This window comes from Cricetulus griseus, chromosome 3 (assembly GCF_003668045.3).
Source record: "Cricetulus griseus strain 17A/GY chromosome 3, alternate assembly CriGri-PICRH-1.0, whole genome shotgun sequence".
Classification (NCBI taxonomy): domain Eukaryota; kingdom Metazoa; phylum Chordata; class Mammalia; order Rodentia; family Cricetidae; genus Cricetulus; species Cricetulus griseus.
The window spans coordinates 233,811,262-233,832,210 of NC_048596.1; the positions used below are offsets into that span (position 1 = coordinate 233,811,262).

At 39.4% G+C, this 20,949-nt stretch overlaps 1 protein-coding gene across 4 annotated transcripts in view; it reads left to right on the forward strand.

Moving 5' to 3' along the window:
* LOC100754252 (disco-interacting protein 2 homolog C) overlaps nt 1-20,949 on the forward strand; it is a 391,750-nt gene that overhangs the window by 269,000 nt on the left and 101,801 nt on the right. For all 4 annotated transcript variants that reach the window (XM_027405065.2, XM_027405067.2, XM_027405066.2 and 1 more), the window contains 7 exons: nt 1,582-1,705; nt 2,045-2,154; nt 2,286-2,388; nt 4,456-4,520; nt 9,881-9,974; nt 10,109-10,228; nt 11,623-11,737. In XM_027405065.2, coding sequence (XP_027260866.1) covers nt 1,582-1,705; nt 2,045-2,154; nt 2,286-2,388; nt 4,456-4,520; nt 9,881-9,974; nt 10,109-10,228; nt 11,623-11,737 — 731 coding nt within the window. The remainder of the gene's footprint in view (nt 1-1,581; nt 1,706-2,044; nt 2,155-2,285; nt 2,389-4,455; nt 4,521-9,880; nt 9,975-10,108; nt 10,229-11,622; nt 11,738-20,949) is intronic.

Genomic DNA, 20,949 nt, shown 5'->3' on the forward strand with positions numbered 1-20,949 from the left:
GGGCTCGTGGCTTTAGGCTCAAAGTCAGAGTGCCATACCCTCTCATCTGTATATATGCTGCAAGTAGCTGTGGGTAACTCTGACCCTAGTCACTCCCCACTGGGAGACAGCTGTGGTGTTTGCCTGACTCAGCAAGGCATTCATAAGTTTAGAAGCAGCCCATTTCCTGCTGCTAAGACCTACCACTTCTGCCTGCCTCACCTCATCAGAGGAGTAGTGTTTAATCTTGACTTTACTTGAAAACAATATTGCAACAATAAAAAGCCCTCCCCCTAACACACATACAAAAAAACAGTGTTCAAAATAGGGACTGACCCCATATAGTAAAGTCCATATCACCTCTCTTATTGCAAGGTTGTCTGCAATTAGCTTGTTGGCTGTTGCTCCCTGAAAAAAAAAAAAAATCCATGTAAGCAGATTTTAAATCTACATTAGGAAAAAATCCAAACACTTAGCAGATCAGCTTTGAAATCTTAATGCTGATGAATATCAAAGAATTCTGCTTTGCCCGGTGATTTCCTGAGACAGGCAGGAGATTCAACAGGCCAGACTTCCTGAAGGTTGTTGATAGGGTCAAGCTGGATGTAGCCTCAACTCTCCTACCCAGAAATGCTGGGTACTCTAAGACTTGATTTTACTTTTCAAGCCAACAACATAGTAGAAGAGCTGATGGGAGAGAAGTTGAATCTAGGTGACTAGGCTATTTAGTCATCTGTCTTCATGAGAAGCAAGCTAGGTATAGAGACAGTAAAACTCAAATTGGGAGGCAGCTACTGTGGCTGTTGAAGCCAGGGACAGCCCCATCTGTGACATCTGCCGAAAGGTGACATTTAGCCCTGGCAGCTTGGTGCCTTCCTGGGCTTTCTGTCTCCAGAGTTATTGCCCTGTATCCATAATCCATTTTAGTGTGTATTGGTTACTCCACTGAGATGTGATATATGCAATTTGAAAAAGCTGACCCTGGTTCTGGATGAAGATTCCTCTTGGTTCTATACTCTACCAGGTGTGACATCTTTATAACCAGTCTGTGAGTGTGTGAAAATCAGGTTGCTATGTATTTGTGTTATAGATAATTTCTCTCCATGATAATGAAATCGTTGTCTCTGTTTTTTAATTTAAAATTTTATAGAATACATTTTGATCATATTGCCCCCTCCAATAACTCTCCCAAATCCTCTTAACTTTCCTACCCACCCAAATTTTTTATGTGTGTGCTCACACTTAAGAATTCTCTCTTGCTGTCTTTCAGTCTTGTCTCTCTTCTCTCTCTCTCTTACACATACACATGCATTTACTTGCATGTGGGGGAAAAGGGTCTTGGGGAGGGCAGTTCATTTCCATGTACCCTAGATGATGAGGCAGTTCCTTGGCTAGGAGTACAGTTTTGTCTTCGATTCTTGTTGTTTGAGACAGGGTTTCTCTCTGTAGCCCTGGCTGTCCTAGAACTCATTCTGTAGACCAGGCTAACCTCAAACTCAGAGATTTCCCTGCCTCTCCCTCATGAGTGCTGGGATTAAAGGCACATGCCACCACTGCCTAGTTGGTCTTAGATTCTGAACTCTTTCCTTCATCACCTTTCAGGATGCAGGGAGCCAACAGATAGGTTTCTTGCTTGGAAGCTGTGGAGTAACTGTTGCCTTGACTAGCGATGCTTGTCACAAAGGACTTCCAAAAAGCCCAACCGGAGAGATCCCACAGTTCAAAGGTATGCCAGAGTCCCTGAGAATTTGGTTTCCCTTTCAATCTTTTATTCTACACACTGGCTCTTCACTGTGGAACAATGTCCTATTGAGAGCAGGACAAAACTTTTCTAGATAAACATTTTGATAATAGGTGTAGCTCATCTGTGGGGTGACTTGATGTGGTCGGTGGTGTCTTGAGCACTCTTTTGATGATACCCTTTTCAATTTAACATATGGAATGCTAGAGATACCATGAAGGCTGAAGTGGTGTTTGAAAGCAAGCTGTGTAATCAAAAAGAAATTCTACAGACCTGTTTTGTAGGTGCTATTTACTTAAAAGGAATTCATGATTTATTTCTAAGGTTGGCCAAAGCTGCTATGGTTTGTCACAGAATCGAAACACCTCTCTAAACCTCCTCGGGACTGGTTTCCACACATCAAAGATGCAAATAATGACACAGCTTATATTGAGGTAAGATGGATGTCATCCTTCCTCAGGGTTCCAGTGTGGAGAGACTCACAGTGTCTCAAATAGCTACAAACTATTGAGTGGGGACCAGAAGTGTGTGAAAATCCCTTTCCAAACTTTCTGTCTCGTTTCAGTATAAGACATGTAAAGATGGAAGCGTTCTTGGGGTGACCGTGACGAGGATAGCACTGCTGACACACTGCCAGGCACTCACACAGGCCTGCGGCTATACAGAAGGTGTGGATGGCCCTGAGACTCCCTTGGATCTGGGTTTTTGGAGATTCCTCACTGACCAGGGATGCCTGATGGCGAGCCAACTTGAGTGGTTCCTACTGGTACTCATAAAAGTAGCATTCTGTTTGTGCCCAATTCCATCCATCAGTTTTGTGACTTTTAAATGGTTGAGTTAGTGCATCCGCTTAAACTGGTGTTACAGAGGTACAGGAACTGCAAAGGAAAGTCTGAAATGAGAATTCTGACAATAGTAGGCTCTACCATCCTTCTATATAATACATCCTTCTAGATAATCTTACTGTGTCCTCATATGACATTTTCCATGTATGCACCTATGGAGTCCTGCCTATGTCCTCATTTGATATTTATTACATTTTTGAAGGCTCAACCCCATAAGAAGTATTAAAACTTTACCACATGGGTTTGGAGATGTGTGGTTTAGTTCACAGTTGGCACACCATGATAATCCCCACCAGCATGTGAATATATATCTTTAGAAGCTCTTTTTCTTTATGTGCCATGTTTTAGCCCACTCTGCACTGTTGAATAAGAAGTTTTGAAAATAGGTTTTGAATCTTTGCTGGGTGACAGTTATTTTTCCTGGTGTGTTTTCTCCAGTCATGAGAAGCAGAGGTAGAGTGTATGGTAGTAACCATGACAATAGGTTTGAGTGGACATAAAGAAGGAAAAGCTAAAGCAACCTTTAGTTTGTTGCCCCAACTGCCTTTACAGGGAGTGCATAGTCACAACAGACAACTCTACACTGACGTCAGTTTCTGAGACCTGAGGAAGCAAGTGGTAGTCCCTAAACTCACTTCTAAGTGGCTTTCCTATTTCTTGCTGTTTATATGATCTTCCCATCCTTGCCCTTTTTAAAAAATAATTGGTCTGTTAGATGTGCTCTATTAGTGGTTAGATTGTTTAACACTTAGAGACACATGTACTCTAATCTCTGCTATTCTTTTTGTCAAAACATACTTGTATGTCCTGCCCTGCATGCTTTGAAGTTCTGAGGCTGTCACCCTTTAAATATCAGAAGCGAATATAAACACATACACATATAAAATTTTTCTACTTTAAATTTATTAAAAGGAATCTAGGATATTTTCCTTTAGATATCTGCATTTCAAATTAGTCTGTCTGGTCTACCTCCATATTTTAGTCTCTGGTAGGAGAGCAGGACATAGAATGACTGAGCCTTTGGTAAATATTGCCAGAAGGAATGAGTAGACCATAAGACCTTGCATTGGCAAATGCCCTGGAGACTGAAAAATGGCCAGGAGCCTGTGTACAGGTGACTGAAGTGTCTTTGAATCAATTTGATAAGCACAAGGTCAAACGACGGTCAAAATCCTCAATGGCAGGCTGTCCAGCATCACTGCCTCAGTCTTTGGAGATAATTGTTTTTAACAACATATTTTGCTGCTTTTTTCCTGTCCTTTTCCCTTTGTAATTCTCATCCCCATGCTACTTCAATATTATACCATCCCTGTCTTAAATGGTATCTCACTTCCTTTATTGTCCCACCCCTACCACTATTTAACAGTTCTAATATGACAAAACAAACCTGTGCATTACTAAAATTTCTTCCCCCACCTCCATGTTTCCCTTTTATGAAAACTAGGTCACATGTAGGAGAAATTAAAAGAAAACCCCAGGAAGGCAGAATGTAAATAAGATGATAATACTGTGTTTGAGGATATGTTGTCATGTGACAGTGTTTTAGAAGTCTCACTGTATGCCCAAGTTGGCATTAGATTAGCTGTATAGCCAAGCCTTGTGGTGATCCTCTCTCATCATCTCAAACCATGTCCGATACTGGTAACATGCTTTTCATTGGTGATATGTGGGCAGCTATTGCTGTTCACTGACATGCCCAAATATTATCTTGAAAACACTCTCAAGCCTGGCCAGAATTTCTATAAATGACTGTAAAATTTCTGTGAAGACAGAATAATATAATATTTTTCTAAGATCCAAGATGCCCCCTCAGATGATGGGTTTTCCTTGCAATTTTACTCCCGTTGCTCTATCATGTCAAGTAAAGCTGTGATTCTTTCTCTTATACAGCTGAAACCATTGTGAATGTTCTAGACTTCAAAAAGGATGTGGGGCTATGGCATGGCATACTGACAGTAAGTAAGCCCTCTTCATGCCTCAACATATCTATTGTGCAAGTGTGTCCAACTTCTGCAAAGTCCCTTCTCACATTGTAAACAAAGAAATCTTGTGTTAGGAGTCATATTGTCCACTCTGCCTGCTTACTGTAACAGTACAGTAAAGACAGATGGTCTTAGAAAACCTGTTTTGGATCTTGAACCCATATATTGAGGTAACAGCTACAGGAATAGCATTTTTTTATTATTTTTATTTCTTTGTTTTCTGAGACAGGGTTTCTCTGTATAGCTTCGAAGCCTGTCCTGGAACTCGCTCTATAGACCAGGCAAATCACAGAGATCCGCCATCCTCTGCCTCCCGAGTGGTGAGATTAAAGGTGTGAGCCACCACTGTCTGGCTAGGAATAGCATTTTTTTTAAAAGATTTTATTTATTTATTTACTATGTTTACAACATTCTGCATCCACGTATATCTGCACACCAGAAGAAGGCACCAGATCTCATAACGGATGGTTGTGAGCCACCATGTAGTTGCTGGGAATTGAACTCAGGATCTCTGGAAGAGCAGTCAGTGCTTTTAACCTCTGAGCCATCTCTCCAGCCCCCAAAATTAGCATTTTTAAGACCCATACATATCTGCTTTGAGCTTGGAAGGTTTTCTGCTGATGTTACCAGTGTCTTATCTGTCAAGATCACTTTCCCATTCTCAAGAAAATGTTCTTGCTGGTTTTCTCAGAGTTGGGAGATCTGCTCTTAGATTATTTGCAAGGGACAAAAGGATTTTAGACTTGTCCTTAAAATGAAAATTCACCATACTTTATGGAGAGATGTTTGTCTCATTATTAGTGCCACTTGCAAAATGATGACTAAGCTGACTGTGGGTAATTTATGAGAGAAATGACTTTAGATTTTTGAAGGTCTTGTTGGCACTTAAAAAAATGAAAAAAAGAGAGAGAAAACAAAAAAATGCATGCTTGGGATTCTCCATCTCATTAGGGCAGTTTTCACTGACTTATTTTTTTTTCTTAGTAGTTTCTTATGCTTAAACATTATTTTATTTTCTGAAATGAGGACTTAGTAATTTTTACATAAATGATGAGAATATAAACATTGCAGTTTGCTGTTTGTTGGTGAGCCAGATCTATTTGTATAATATCTTGTAGATGGTCCAGTAAGGCTTACTTTTAACATCTGGATGCTTTTATTTGTGGACATACAGAAAAATGGTTTGAAATATTGGCATGCTGGTGTGTGCTATTGGTGTGTTCTATTGCTGAGGGAATAACACAGGTTTGGGATTAGAGAATTAAGAAACCTGAGCTTGTAGCTGTGACTCTAGTGAGTGTAATATCTGTGTATATAAGATGCTTTTTTTCAGCAGTGGTAATTAAATGCAAGGCTTTTTGAATCTTAGACAAATGCTTCCATTGAACTACAGCCTGGCTATTTTGTTTTTTGTTTGTTTGTTTGTTTGTGTTTTTTTTAAAATAGGTTTCTCTGTTTAACAGCCCTGGGTGTCCTGGAACTTGTTTTGTAGATCAGGCTAGATTCGAACTCAAAGAGATCTTTCTGCCTCTTATTCCCAAGTACTAGGATTAAAGGTGTGTGCCACCATGCCCCAGCCTGGTTTGGTATCTTGACTGGCCTTGAATGTGGAATCATCCTGCTTCAACCTTCCATGTAGCTAGGGCACCTGGCAAAATTCATTTATTAATAGAGTCAAATGAGAATAGTCTGGCCTGTTGTGTTTGGCATAAGAACAATGTGGCTTGTTGTTGAGTAATATAGCCTGCCTATATTTGTGATACATGTGCTTCTATTGTCACATCCTCAAGAACAGAATGGTTACTATTAGAGTTAGTACCTATAGTAGCACATGCCATGGTTCTGATTATGCATTGTCTTCTGTATTCCTGCTTCCCAGCCCTCACTGACAGTATCACCATTTCTGCTCATGAGGCTCTCTTTTTGACCACACACTTTAATTCTGTTGTTTTACCTCCCTGTCTGCAGTACCTGGCAATTCATGAGTCCCTTTTGTTGACTCCTCCTAAAGCCAGATGATTGAATACATTATATAGCATATTCTTTGCATCTTCCTGGGGGTGCATAAGCTCCTTCTTCCTAGAACTCAGTGGGAAGAAACCCCCCAAAAAAGATATGCTTGCATAGGTTCTGTGCAGAACACATTCCTGGTGAGGAATATATGGTGGTCTTTTCATTTGGAGCTTCTTCCTTTGATGCCATGATTCCCCAGTGCACATAAGCTAAACCAAAGTACTGACTTGATGTTTACAATCTAATCCTTCCTAGGGCTGTGCTGCAGATCAAGTATATCTGCAAGGCATGTGAGTCTTAATCACAATGTATGTACATTGACCATTTTTATAGTCAACTTTCATCATCCACTTTAAGGAACTAAGAATTTCAATCTATGTTGGCAAGGCTGGATGGAGACTGGATGGAAGGTTCTGACACCTTTCCAAAGTTGCTTGCTTTATAGTCTGTTAGCTAGCAACATTAATTTTGGAGACAGCTATTATACTCTTCTTTAAAAATGCATTTCAGCTTCTTGGGTCCCTAACTTTGTCCCAAAGTCAGCAGGAAGTAGCATGGGAAAGAATACATCGCCCATTTTCCCTGATTGAAATGCCAAGTCAAAAGGAACTCCCTTACATAGGGGATGCCAATATCTCTCACTCCCTGATGGGGATGGCAGAGAGACAGCAATTCCAAGATTGGAATCTCCAAAAAAGAAGATGGGGGGAATGAAGGGACCAGCTCCCCATTTCAGCAGCCATGGCAGCCTAACATGTGTTTGCCTGACCTTGCCTTGGTCACTAGGAGGTCAGATGCCTATTTCGGGAACCATGACAGTAACACATGTTTGCCTGACCTTGTCTTGGTCATTAGGAGGTCAGGTGCCTGCCTTGTGGCAAGGAACCTGTCCCGCGCTATTGCCTCGCCAGCAAGGACCACACAGGACATTCGGATCCTTCTGCAGTAAAGCTTTAATGCATCTTGAGAGGAGAGCATAAGCTTACCAGAGCGGAGACCCCGAGCCAAGAATCCCGTCCCCTAATAAAGGCTGGCAGCCGCCGCCTGGGACGTGTCACCCTATGATTGGCTTCAGCTCATCAGGCCATATGACGCCACGGAATAGGCAGAGATCAAGGAATGGAAAATTACCCAGCGCCTGCGCAATAATTTACATTCAGTGCCTGCAGGCGCCATCATTGTAATGGAGAATGCAGGGACGGCTCCCTACAGGAACCAATCAGAAGTTAGCTGGTGGGGCTATGCTTTATGGCTCTGGGTGTGCTTTATGGACAAGTGCACAGCAATGACATGCAGAGCATAGCAATCACCCTGGGAGGGCCTATGGGCCATAACAACCAGTTGACCAACCAACACAGGACAAGCCTGGAGGCACACCAATCCTGAGCCTGTGTGTACCCCTCGACACTCCCCTTACTCTGCCCTATAAGATCTCTCTATGCAGTGGCTTCTCGCCATCTTTCCTAGGCATCCGCCATGGTGGATGGATGAAAGGCCCGAGCTAACATGGGGTTAGCTCAGTAAACAACTACAATAAAGCCTCATGCTGTTTGCATCAAAAAAAAAAAAAAAAGAATCAGATTTAGAATAAAAGAAAGTGTTATATATTTGTTAGCAATTGACAATTATCTGTTTAAGGAGTCCCATGTGACGTTTAAGTATATGTAATATGTGTTAAGAGAGAGCAGAGTAATTAATTGGTGTGGGGACGTATATCATTGCTATTACAGAAACATTCAGAATTTCTCTAGTAGTTATACTGAAGCTATCTGTATTTTCCATCTTTGTTATTTATTGTGTTAAAGAAATTTAAAAGTTACCATTTCTTGGTCAGTTGACTAAGTGTAAGATATTAGAGGTTAATCTTCCTGTCTAACTGTATCCTATGTGCATTTACCACCTCTTCATCCCAATCTAACTCCCATTTCAAGCTTCTAATAACACTACTGTATTTTCCTCTTCTTTGAGACTAACATTTAAGCTCCCACATATAAATAATACCATGCAGTATTTTGTCTTCCTGTGTCTAATTAACATAATGTCCTCCAGTTATTTCCATATCGCAACACGTGGCAGGATGCCATTCTTATATCTTCAAAATATTCTACTGTGTATGTGTATCATATTTTCTACCCATTCCTCCATTGACAGATGGCTAGATTAAATTCGTATCATGGCTGTGTGAGATAGAGCTATAGTGAGCTCATGAGTGTGATGTCTCTTCAACATAATGCTTTCGGTTCCTCTGTAAATATGCCCAGCAGTGATCCTGGTGGATCACATTGTAGTTACCTTGTTATTACTGTTTGTATTTGGGGTTTTGTGTATGTGTGTTTTGGAATCCTCAAACAATTTTTCACTATGTCTATACTAATGTACATCACCACTAAGTTTCTTTGAGATTAACCCTTCTCTGAGTATTTACTAGTACCCCCCCCTTTATGTAATAGCCATTCTGAGAGGGATGGTAACTCATTTAGTTTTGAGTTTCATTTCTCTGGTTTGCTGCAATGAGCATCTTTTTCATAAATATTTTAGGTATTTATGTATCCTCTTTTTATTTTGGGTATATACGTTGTGTTATGTGTATGTTGTTGTATGTGCCCGTGTGTGGTATATGTACTTGTTAGTGTAGATGTATGCAGGTTCCTATGCATATGTATGTGTAGAAGCCAAAGTTAAATGTTTGGTACCTTTATTATTTTGAGACAGGGTCTTTTTCTGGAGCTGAAGTCCATTGATTGAATTGGGCTGGCTAACTAGTGAGCTTTAGAGATTTCCCTGTCTGTATTTCTTCACTCCCCCCAACTATGGGAGTTATAAACACGTGGTACCATACACATCTTTTTCATGGGTATTGGGGGATCAGAACCTATGTTCTCATGCTTTCCCATCGGGCACTTTACCAACTGAGCCATTTCCCCACCCTGTGCATCCACTTTTGAAAAATGCCTTTTGAGGTTCTTTTTAATTCAAGGTTTTAATGAGAAAAGGATTTGGAACTTAAATTTCTTTTATTCTATCAGGAGTTGTTGAGAAGCAGAGAGGATGAGCTAATCTCTAAGAGGTCACTTTGTCTTAAAGGATTGTACCAGAGTATACCCTAATAACACTGAGTCTCACTTGAGTCAGCCATCTGCTTGTCCCCCCAAAGCTCCTCTTGTGTTAGTCAACCTCAGTACCTCCTTGAAGTGCTCATGTTTAATCTTCTGCCTGCTAAGCCCAGGCTTACTTGTTTTTCCCTGCATCAGAACAGTGAGCCCTCCTCCTCTTGTATTTCAACCTCTTTTCTTACCTCTTGTGTTCATCGTTGGTTTCAGAGTGTCATGAACATGATGCACGTCATCAGCATCCCATACTCGCTGATGAAGGTAAACCCCCTCTCCTGGATCCAGAAGGTCTGCCAGTACAAAGGTTGGTCTCTCCTGGGCCTGTGGGTGATTTGGTGACAAGATAATTCACCATTCCCCATAAATTGCAATTATCTGTCTTTTTCAGCTTCACACAGTCTGACAGATATATGTGATAACTTCTATTTTCCTTTGTAGCAAAAGTGGCTTGTGTGAAATCGAGAGACATGCATTGGGCACTTGTAGCACATAGAGATCAAAGAGACGTCAACCTGTCCTCTCTTCGAATGTTAATAGTGGCTGATGGAGCAAATCCCTGTAAGTGAAGCATCAATTGTAGATTCAAAGATGGGCAAGCCTCAGAGTTCCTTTTTTTCTACATGTTCTTGTCACTTTGATGGATTTTTATTTGTTTGTTGGTTTGTTTTCCTAATCTCTGTTTGAGATTATCTTAAATTAATCAAGCAGTATTCTTCTTAAGTACAGGATAACGAGTGCTTAAGGACAAACTGTTTACAAACTGCAGGCCTAGAATCCAAAGAAACATCCTGGTTCTTTAGAGACAGTTCCTTTTTGAATTTTGTTTTCTCAACTCCACAATGGTAGCCAGAGCATAATGCTTGAATATTAAAAGGGCCAATACCTAAATATATAGTTCTTTGGCATAGAATGAAAGCCCTGGAAATACTATTTTATGGTCTAATATATGGTCTATTGATCAATAATAATGTCTGTCTGTCTATCTATCTATCTATCTATCTATCCATCTATGTCTATCTTTCTATTTATTTACTTTCTTTCTTTCTTACTGGTTTTATGAGACAGGGTTTCTCTGTGTAACACTCCTTGCCATCCTGGAACTTACTCTGTAGACCAGGCTGGTCTCGAACTCACAGAAATCCACCTGTCTCTGCTTCCCAGGTGTTGAGATTAAAGGCATGCACCACCCCCATTATTTAATTTTTAATAAAACTTTGTTATAAAACACTTTAACAAAAACTCAGATAAAATAAATTAGCATGTCCATAAAATCTTTATATGCCTTGAAATAGCTTGTTTTTTGTGAAACAGGTCTGTAAAGTCAGAAGCCATGTGTCAGAATAGAACTGAATGAAAGACTGATTTGATCTCATCTGTAAACTGTGCATAGCTGTATTTCTAAATTAAAGCAGGCTATGCTTTCTTGATACCTGGCAGGTGAAACAGATAACTTGGTTTATAAATGATTCCTTCACTTCTAAATTAATTGGATAAAATGTGAACTAATTAAATAATTAATTTTAATATGCATCACAACAGAACATCTTGCATAAAACAAAGTAAATTTTGTATTTAAAAGTCACATATTTCATGGGTTCTTAGCAATTAATACAGGAAACATTTTCTTTGTTTAGATTGACATATTTTTCTGGTATTTGCATAGTGAAGGTGGTAAACCAGGTTTCAAGGAAGTTAGTAAAATAATTCATTAGTTAGCAAAAAATTCATTAGTTTTGTGTAGAGAAGTTGCAGTTTTTGAATTTTTTTCTAAAGGCTTACCATTATCTTTCAGTGTAACATAAATAATAAATTGTAGTAATGTTTTGTTTCTCCATGGTGCCTTACTCTGTTTATATCTGAATCCAAATTCAAAATTATTTTGCAATTATGGGATAATTCTAAATGAGTCACAATGTTACACTTATCTGACCATTGTCCCTCTTTTTCTCCAGGGTCTATTTCTTCTTGTGATGCATTTCTCAATGTCTTCCAGAGCAAAGGCCTTCGACAGGAGGTCATCTGTCCCTGTGCTAGCTCACCAGAGGCCCTCACTGTGGCAATCCGGAGGTACTGGATCATGTCAGTTATAGTATATAGCCCTTCTAATGGAGTAACTGAAAAAGGGAGAAGTCATAGTAGTTAGTGCTTATAGGAATAGCCTTCAAGTTCTTCATGGTGAGTTTTTCTTTCTCTCTTACAGGTAAGAATGGATTCTCTTGAATTCTCTAGATTGGTTAGTTAGAGAAATATTTCTGATTTTCTCCAGTTTCATTATCTTTCCTGAGTTGTTAGAACTCTGTATTGGTATATGTGGGACCCATATGATTTTCAGGTTACAGTACTCAATTCCCATTGGCTTGTGTAAATTGCTGGTTTTTATTTAGGGGGTGGAATGAAGTAACTGTTGCAACATGATCCTGGATATGTGGTTTTATTGTCATCTCTACTTTTTGTCCCATGGAAAAATGTCCTTTAAGAAACTTAGCCAGAATGTGGGTGTCAGTTAGGAGGCCTGGGCAATCTATAGGGCCTCTGGTAGTGGATCAGTATTTATCCCTGTATACGAATGGATTTTAGGAGCCCATTCCACATACAGGGATACTTTCTCAGCCTAGACAAACAGGGGAGGGCCTAGGCCCTACTCCCAAATGACATGACAGACTTTTAAGATTCCCCCATGGAAGGCCTCACCCCTGGGGAGCAGGAAGTGGATGGGATAGGGGTTCAGTGGGGGACAGGGGAGGAGGGGAGCAAGAGGGAACTAGGATTGACGTGAAAAACATGCTTGTTTCTAATTTAAATAAAAAATAATTACACGGGGAAAAAAAAAAAAAACTTAGCCAGATGTAAAAGAACACACTTTTAATACCCACATAGGAGGCAGAGGCAGCTGGATCTCTGTGAGTTCAAGGCATATCTGGTCCACATAGTGGATTTTAGGCCAGCTAGGTATCACATAGTAAGATCCTGTTGCAAAAACAAAAAGAAAGAAAGAAAGAAAGAAAGAAAGAAAGAAAGAAAGAAAGAAAGAAAGAAAGGGAGGGAAAAAGAAAGGAAAAGAAACAAAACTCTGGTTTTCTGAGTAGTGTGATGGTACATCAGCAGCTCTGAGGACTATGATAACCACTTGTCTCATAGCCTGGCCATTGAGTATTCTAAGATGCTTTTGTTGGGAATAACATTATTCATTATTGATCATAAGTCTCTGCAGCTTGCTTCAAATAGTACAGTACAGAGGAAGGGAAGTGGTTCTAGAGATGTAAAATTTAGTCTACTCCAGTGAGAAAAACCATGCTCTATAAGGCAATACAAGGAAGGATCACCTGATCAGCATCATCAGTAATTGGAGCTGGCTGTCAGTCACAACTCCAACTTTTCAATTATCAAAACTAACATAGAGAAGTGTTGGCAGCATAAAGGTCTTTAAAACTTGTACGTTATTTTTCATTGTTTTGTGTCCTATCTCTAAGTGGCTTTTATTCCATGTAATGGATGTGTACTCCATTATGAGAAGAGGTAACATTAAGAACTCAGTGTTAAAAAGTAGAACCTGTGCTTTATTTCAGTAGAAGAGAGTATGCTCCATCCCTAATTAAATTCAATGGGGCATACACCTGTGAAAACCAGTCATGAAAGTAGCAGGGGAACATGTTTGGAAGAGGCTCAATGTGAGTGGGAAGATGAAGGGAGGGTAAATGGAGGAAAAAAACAACCAAAACATTACACATATGTTTGAAATTGTCAAAGAATTTTTAAAAATTAAAAATAGAGCTTCCTAAAAATATTGATCTGAAGAATATATTAATTAGTTTTCTTGTTGCTGTGATGAAATATTTGACAAAAGAAACTTAGATGCCAGGCAGTAGTGGTGTACACCTTTAATCCCAGCACTCGGGAGGCAGAGGCAGGCGGATCTCTGTGAGTTCAAGACTAGCGTGGTCTACAAGAGCTAGTTACAGGACAGCCTCCAAAGCCACAGAGAAACCCTGTCTCGAAATCCCCACCCCCAAAAAAAGGAACTTAGGGAAGGAAGGGCTGGTTTTTCTGGAACAGATTGAGGATACAGTCTATTAAGGTAGGGAAAGCCATGGTAGCAAGAGTGTGAGACAACAGTTTACATTGTATCAATAGTTCAGAGGCTGAGAGAGATGAATGCTAGTGTTCAGTTAGCTTTCTCTTTTTTAATTGGAGCCCCAGTTCATTAGATGATATCACATTCATTCACTATGCATCTTCTCTCCTCAGTTAAACCTTTCTGCAAATACCCTTTCATGCGTTCCCAAGAGGTTTATTTCCTAGGTAATTTCACTTCCAGTGAAGTTGACAATGAAATTTAACCATTACAGATAATTTCTGTAAGAAAATCTGTGATGTTCTTAGATTTTTGTTATATTATCAACTAGATTGTAGGCCTGAGAAAATGAAAATTTCCAAAGTATGAGCCACTTTTAATCTTGTCAAACTAGAAAATATGACTGTCACATCTTTAATTAGATGATGAAACATGTTATTGGCAAGAGTCTAGTCTCTATCCTTTAGAAGTATTGTACTATAGGTGCTCTCTGAATAACCTGACATTTGTGTTTGACCTTGAAACATGAAACAAACAGGGTTGTATAGCACAGGACTTTTATCTTAATTGTTCTCTTCCAAGATCAGTTTTTAAATGTGCTTGATTTGTGCTCCTAAGAGTAGATATCAAGAAGATGGAACATCGAGTTTGGTGGGAGCCAAGAGTCTAGAGTCTTAAGTTTGATCTCAGCCTTACTGATGCTTGGCCACAAAACCTTCACTACAGCACTTGTTCAGGGCCTTAGTTTAGTCCATGAAAAGTGAGAGAATTAGATACAGTGATATCTAAGTTGTCTTTTGTATATAAATATTTAAGATTTTACAATGCTGATAAATAGAAACACAGCCACTACATAGGTCACAAATGTGATTCACATGTATAGATTTGACTGGATAATTTGCTCTTCCTAAAAATGTGTTCTTGATGGTTAGGTTTTCATTGTAGGTCTTGAATGTTATAAAAATCACCACAAAAAAGTATTTAGGTTCATTGTTCTCAAAGAACACTGTTCATTTTCATCACCAGTTTTTATCTGGTGTTAACTGAGCAGAAGATGGAATATGTGATGTGATCACTGGGGCTGATTTAATTGTTGCTGTTGGTTTTGTTTTATTGAAACACAAGAGTCTTAATGTGTAGCTCTGTCTGCCTTTGAACTTGGACCCTGTCTTATTCCCTGTTCTGTTTCTGTGAAGAGACACAAGCTAATGTGACTGAGATTGTTATCACAAGACACTACAGGAGGTAGAAATAATTTCTATGAGATCTGCAGGTTTTAAATATCTATAGAAAAGAAGAAAATATCTGGAAAGATATATGGGGCTAAAGTGATGACATAGTATATAAGCATGAAGAATGAGTTCAATCTGCCCTATCTACGTTTTGAAAATGGGGGTAGTTGCTGGGCACACAGTACATGTCTGTAATTGTAAGCACCAGTAAGCAGAGACAGAGGAAGATCCCAAGGTGAGACTCCTTGGTTAGCCAGTTCAAACTATTGAGCTCCAGGTTCAATGAGTGGCCCTATCTCAAAATATAAGGTGGAGAGTGATTTAGGAAGATACCCCATATCAGTCTCTGACCTCCACTTGTACATACCACATACACACACACACACACACACACACACACACACACACACACACACATACATGAAAAATACAACACTAAGTAGGTGCTGTAACAAGTATATCTTCAGTTTATCTTCATTTTCCATGAAGCACATCACCATGTATTCTCTGGAAACAATAGAATATGAGGCCAAATTTTGTGTTCAGGGAGCAAATGTGATCGTGAAGTAGTAAGTACAACTATTTTCTATGATCTTATATCACAAATTTCTTTCTTAGTTATCTCAACTGGTAGCAAATAATATACTTCTTGACAATTCAATTCTTGCCTAAAATCTGGGTCTAAATTGGTTTTACTGAAAATCCAAGTGATCCAATCTCTAGAAATTTTCTTTTCCCAAGTTTTGACCAAGTGAGAAAAGAGAGATGTCCCCTTACAGAGGACCCAGCTGTGTCCTTCCCTGCAGCTGGTTCCTTTTCCAGCGTTGGGGGACTACCTCTGCCTCATGGTGCCATCTTCCCTTTGCTAAGCAGGGAGTAGAATTGTATGATTCTTCTCAGTTTACATTTCTGGATGACATATTCCAGGGCCATGGTTACTTCAGTCTTGTACAATTTGCCTGGTGGAGTTTAGCTCATCTGCACAAAGTCCTTTCCAAGTTTCTCTGAACAATCTGAAAGCCAGTAGAGGAATGGGGTTGTATACTGGCCCTGATGTAGCAAATAAGATCTTTCTATACCTGTGCCCTACCCTTTGTGTAGATGGTTATGAAAATTTTGCATAGGGCATACATATAGAAAGACAGGCATGTGACACAATAGTCTTTCTTCAACTCACAGTAAAAGCCCTTAAAATGAAGCAGCAAGCTTTGAGTAATTTTAGAAATTAATAGTATAGTTTCTGATCTAACATTTATTTCTGAATACTACCTTGAGTAATTTTTGGATGACTGATTCATGTCGAAGAGGAGGCCTGTGGTTCTTTGGAGAAACATGCCTGCCTATGGTACTGAAAAAGAGCAACAAAAATAACCAATGAAGGACCTAGGAAAATGGCTTAATTGGTAGTGTATTTTCTATAAAAGAATGATGATCTGAGTTTGGGTCCCCATCAGTCATATAAAAATCTGGGTGCAATGGTACATGTCTTTAGCCCAGTGCTGAAGGGTTGGAGATGGGCTAATTTGGGGCTTGATGGCCAGCCAGTCTAGTGAAATTGGTGATCCACAGGTCCAATGAGAGACTGTCTGAGAAAAATAAGGTAGAGAGTAATTGAAGAAGACATCCAGTATTGGTCAACCTAATCAACCTCTGGTCTCTATGCTCAGAACAAGAATCAGTGATGCCTGTCTCTAAGGGATCTACTGAGTTCCCACAGTGCTGAGTCTGTACAGAGCTTGCCACTTTACTGTGCTGTGCTAAAACTCATATTGTTTACATGGACATATGTCTGTGTGCTTTTGAAAAATTAGGCCTATCTATATTTTAATTTCCTTTAGCTAATATTTTTGGTAGATATTTTCAAAGCCTTGGCTCTTACAAACAAAAATAAGATGAGATATCTAACCTCTGAAAAAACGCAGGACAAGTTAGACCTATGTGGTAGTCAGTCAGCACGGTCACACTCAAGTCTGGCTTACATTCTGGTTATTGATTGGTAACCAGTTCAGCCAGATTTCAGGCTGCTGTAGACTGCAAGTTTCCTCTTGGAGGCACTGACAGCTGTCTTGTTGCTGAGTTGCACATATACATTTTCTTGGCAATATAGTCTGTTAGCCTCATGGGACAAATAGAAAAGTTTTGTGTGATTTCTTATAGGTACTAGAATAGGAATGTCTACAAACAGACTTTGGATATAATGACAAAAAAATAATAACCTGGTAACTAATCACTACTGAGAGGTTTGCTATTTTATATACATGTGTAATTCAATTCAGATTTGTCAGTGAAATTGCTGTTAGCTCTTGTTCCTCACCACATCTTCTGAGATACATCTAGGTAACTGTCAGCTTTTCTAGAAGACTGTTTCATAGAAATTCATAATGGCTTAAAAATGGACAGAAGTTTAATTTTTGTTCCATGGATTAAACCTATTTTGGGAGCTTAAAAAACTACTATTACCACAGAATTAAGAGGCTCAAGTGCAGAAGTTTCACTAAGAAATATTTTGTCTATGCAAATATTTCTTTAGCAGCTTCCACTAAAAATTACTACTCTATAGGCCTAGTGAGATAACCAGTGGGTAAAGTGATTGCTGCATAAGCATGTAGACCTAAGTTCAGAATCCAAACACCCACAAAAAGCTGGCATGATAGTGCACATCCATAACCCCAGAGCTGAGAAGGCAGAGAAAGGGGAATACTGAGGCTTGCTAACTAGCCTGTCTAGCTGAATTGGCAATCTTTTAGGGCACCTGTACACACCTTAAATGACTCTAAAATCTACAAGGAATGAATTAAAGTAGGCCTGACAGTGCAGTTGAACTATTTAACATGGATAAATGATCAAAGGTTAACTGGGAAATGACTCAGGAAGGCAAATACTGTTTGAAAACATTGATGAATAAGAGAAACACTCATTTGAATAAACTTAAGTATATCTTGTGTACAACTTCAAGCTAGTACAACTAGAAGAATTTTTTTTAAATACATCTACATATCTACACAAAAACCATGATAAAATCAAATAAGTATAAGTAACAGTCATAGACTGATCTCTCAGGAGCTCCTCAGAGAGAAACCAAGTGGAGTAATTTTTAATAAATGCCCTCTTCCTAATCACTTGTTTCTTTTTTAACTGAAAATATATCTGCCAACATGTGTTTGGGAATTTCCAAGACCTAGGTTTTCAGGCATAGCAAGCATTCTCCATTTTGCCCGGGTGCTATTTCAAGGTGTGTAGCATTTTAGAAACTTCATTGTTCCTGTGTTGCCTTTAAGTGAGAACCCACAATAAACCTGACATCAAAATTAGCTCACTTTCAAGGGATGTCATGTCCTTATTTCTTGCTAATACACATTCACATCTATTCTCTAGGTAAGTCAGACACTCTCAGCATGTCATCAACATTTGTGACTTTGAGCCTCTAATTGACATGCTGCTTATCATGTCCCTTAAAAGAGGGCTGTAGTGACAGCTGGAATTGAGGCATGTCTTCTTCCAAGAGGTTTTAGGTTACCGGTATTTTTTAAACTAATTTCTGCTTTAGCTAATACTTCTATATCAGTAGCACTTTTAATATTAAGAAAAGAAAAAAAACCTCTTATTTCATCAGCTATGTCCCAACTTAGTTTCATAGGTCCTCTATTTGTCATCCTCATCTCCGATTTCTGATGAAATTGTTTCAAGACTAACATCATGGATGAAGGTTAAAGAAGAACTGACAGTCTTCCCTATTCTTTGATTAAGTGGGAGTTGTCATGCATTCGTTTTTATTAATTAAATTTATTCATTTATTTTATACCCTGACCTCAGTTTTCCCTCCCTTCACCCCCCCATCCACTCCTCTATTTCTCTTCAGAAAGGGGCAGGCCTCCCATGTGTCAACAAAGCATGGCATATCAAGTTTAGGTAGGACTGAGCTTAAGGCTGGGCAAGGCAACCCTGTATGAAGAATAGGTTGCTGGAGCCAATTAAAGCATTAGGTGCAGACCCTGCTTTGGCCACTAGGAGTCTCACAAGTATATCATGCTACACACTGTCACATTTATGTAGAGGGCCTAGGTTGGTCCAATGCAGGTTCCCTAGCTGTTGGTCCAGAGACTATGAGCTCCTATGAGCCCACATTAGTTGTTTCTGTGGATTTCCATCTGGTAGCCTTGATACTGACAACCTCCCACTCTCCACTCATCCAGTCCTTCCTCCCTCCCTTCAACAGGATTCCTTGAGCTTGTTTCCAGATGGCTGTCTGAATGAAGGCTCTCTGATGACAATTGGAGTAGGTACCAGTCTGATTACAGGAGTCTATTGGTAGGAGTCTTAACTGGGAAAATTCTTATAGATTCATGGAGGTTTCCCTTATACCAGGTCTCTATCTGACCCTGAAATGTCCGCGCCCCCATCAAGAATCTCTTCATTTTTTTTCCCCTTCTATGCATCTATCCCCCAACCTAGTCCCTCATGTTTCCATCCCTGCTGGCTTCAAGTTTACCCGGGAGATCTCTTCTATTTCCCCTTCCCAGGGAAATTTATGCATTCCCATCCTTCTTTGGGCCCTCCCTGTTACCTAGTCTCTCTGGAGCTGTGGATTGTAGCATGGCTATCCTTTACAACTAATACCTACTTATCAGTGAGTACATAACATGCTTTCAGGATATTTTTTCTAGTTTTGTCCATTTGCCTTCAAATTTCCTGAAGTCATTGTTCTTAAAATCTTAGTACCCCATTGTGTAAATGCACCACATTGTCTTTATCTATTCTTCCATGGAGGGGCATCTAGGTTGTTTCCAAGTTCTGTCTATTATGAACAATGCTGCTATGAACATATTTAAGCAAGTGTCCTTGTGGAATAATTGAGCATCCTTTGGGTATATGCGCAAGAGAGGTCTAGCTGAGTCTTGAAGTAGATTTAGTTCCAATTTTCTGAGAAACCTTTGTATTGATTTCCAAAGTGGCTGTATAAGTTTGCACTCCCACAAGCAATGGAGGAGTATTCCCCTTGCTCCACATCTTCTCCAGCATAAGCTGTCATGAATGTTTTTGATAATAGACTTTGTAACTAGTGCAAGGTAGAATCCTCAGAGATTTTGACTTACATTGCCCTGATGGTTAAGGATGATGAACATTTCTTTAAGTGTTTCTCAACAATTTGAGATTCTTATGTTGAGAATTCTCTGTTTATGTCTATACCCCATTTTTTACATTGGATTATTTGGTTTTTTGCATTTGTTATAATTTTAGAGATCAGTCCTCTGTCAGATGTGGCAGTGGTGAAGATCTTTTCCCATTCTGTAGGCTGTTGTTTTGTCTTATTAACAATGTCCTTTTCCATTCAGAAGCTTCCAAGTTTCATGAGGTTCCATTTATTAATTGTTGATCTTCGTGTCTGTGCTACTAGTATTATATTCAGGAAGTTGTCTCTAATGTCAATGTCTTCAAGACATTGTTTTCTTTTTCTTTAACCTTCCTGGGTCCTTCTTTTATTTTCCTGTTAGAAGAGCCTTTGACCCAAGTCCAGAGAGAGCAGTTTGCAGGGCCCTTGATTACTAACAAGGAGAGGAAGCAGTCTAGGACAATAAAAGCATCCTCATATTGTGTGTGGGTTTCTTACAACATTTGTCCCAAAATTGTTATATCAGTAGAAGAAAACTGGGGGGGGGGAGCACTGGTAGGAAAAATGCAGCTGTATTGTAGGACTTTTTAGCAAGGTTTCACTCTGGGTTTCATAGGAGTTCTCTAAAGTTCACTGCTACTTCATAGATTGCTAAGTCTTCCAAGTGTTTGCATTTTTCTTTAACTATTGTTTGTAAGAGAGAGTACATGAGTGGCAATGAATGTATCACAACATGAATATGGAGGTTAGGGGGCAGCTTTTGGGTATCAGTTCTCTTCTGTTACCTTGCTGAGTCTCTCTGTGATGCATACTCCAGGCTAGCTGGCCCATAAGCTTGCAGCTGATCCTTCTTTTCCCATCTCAC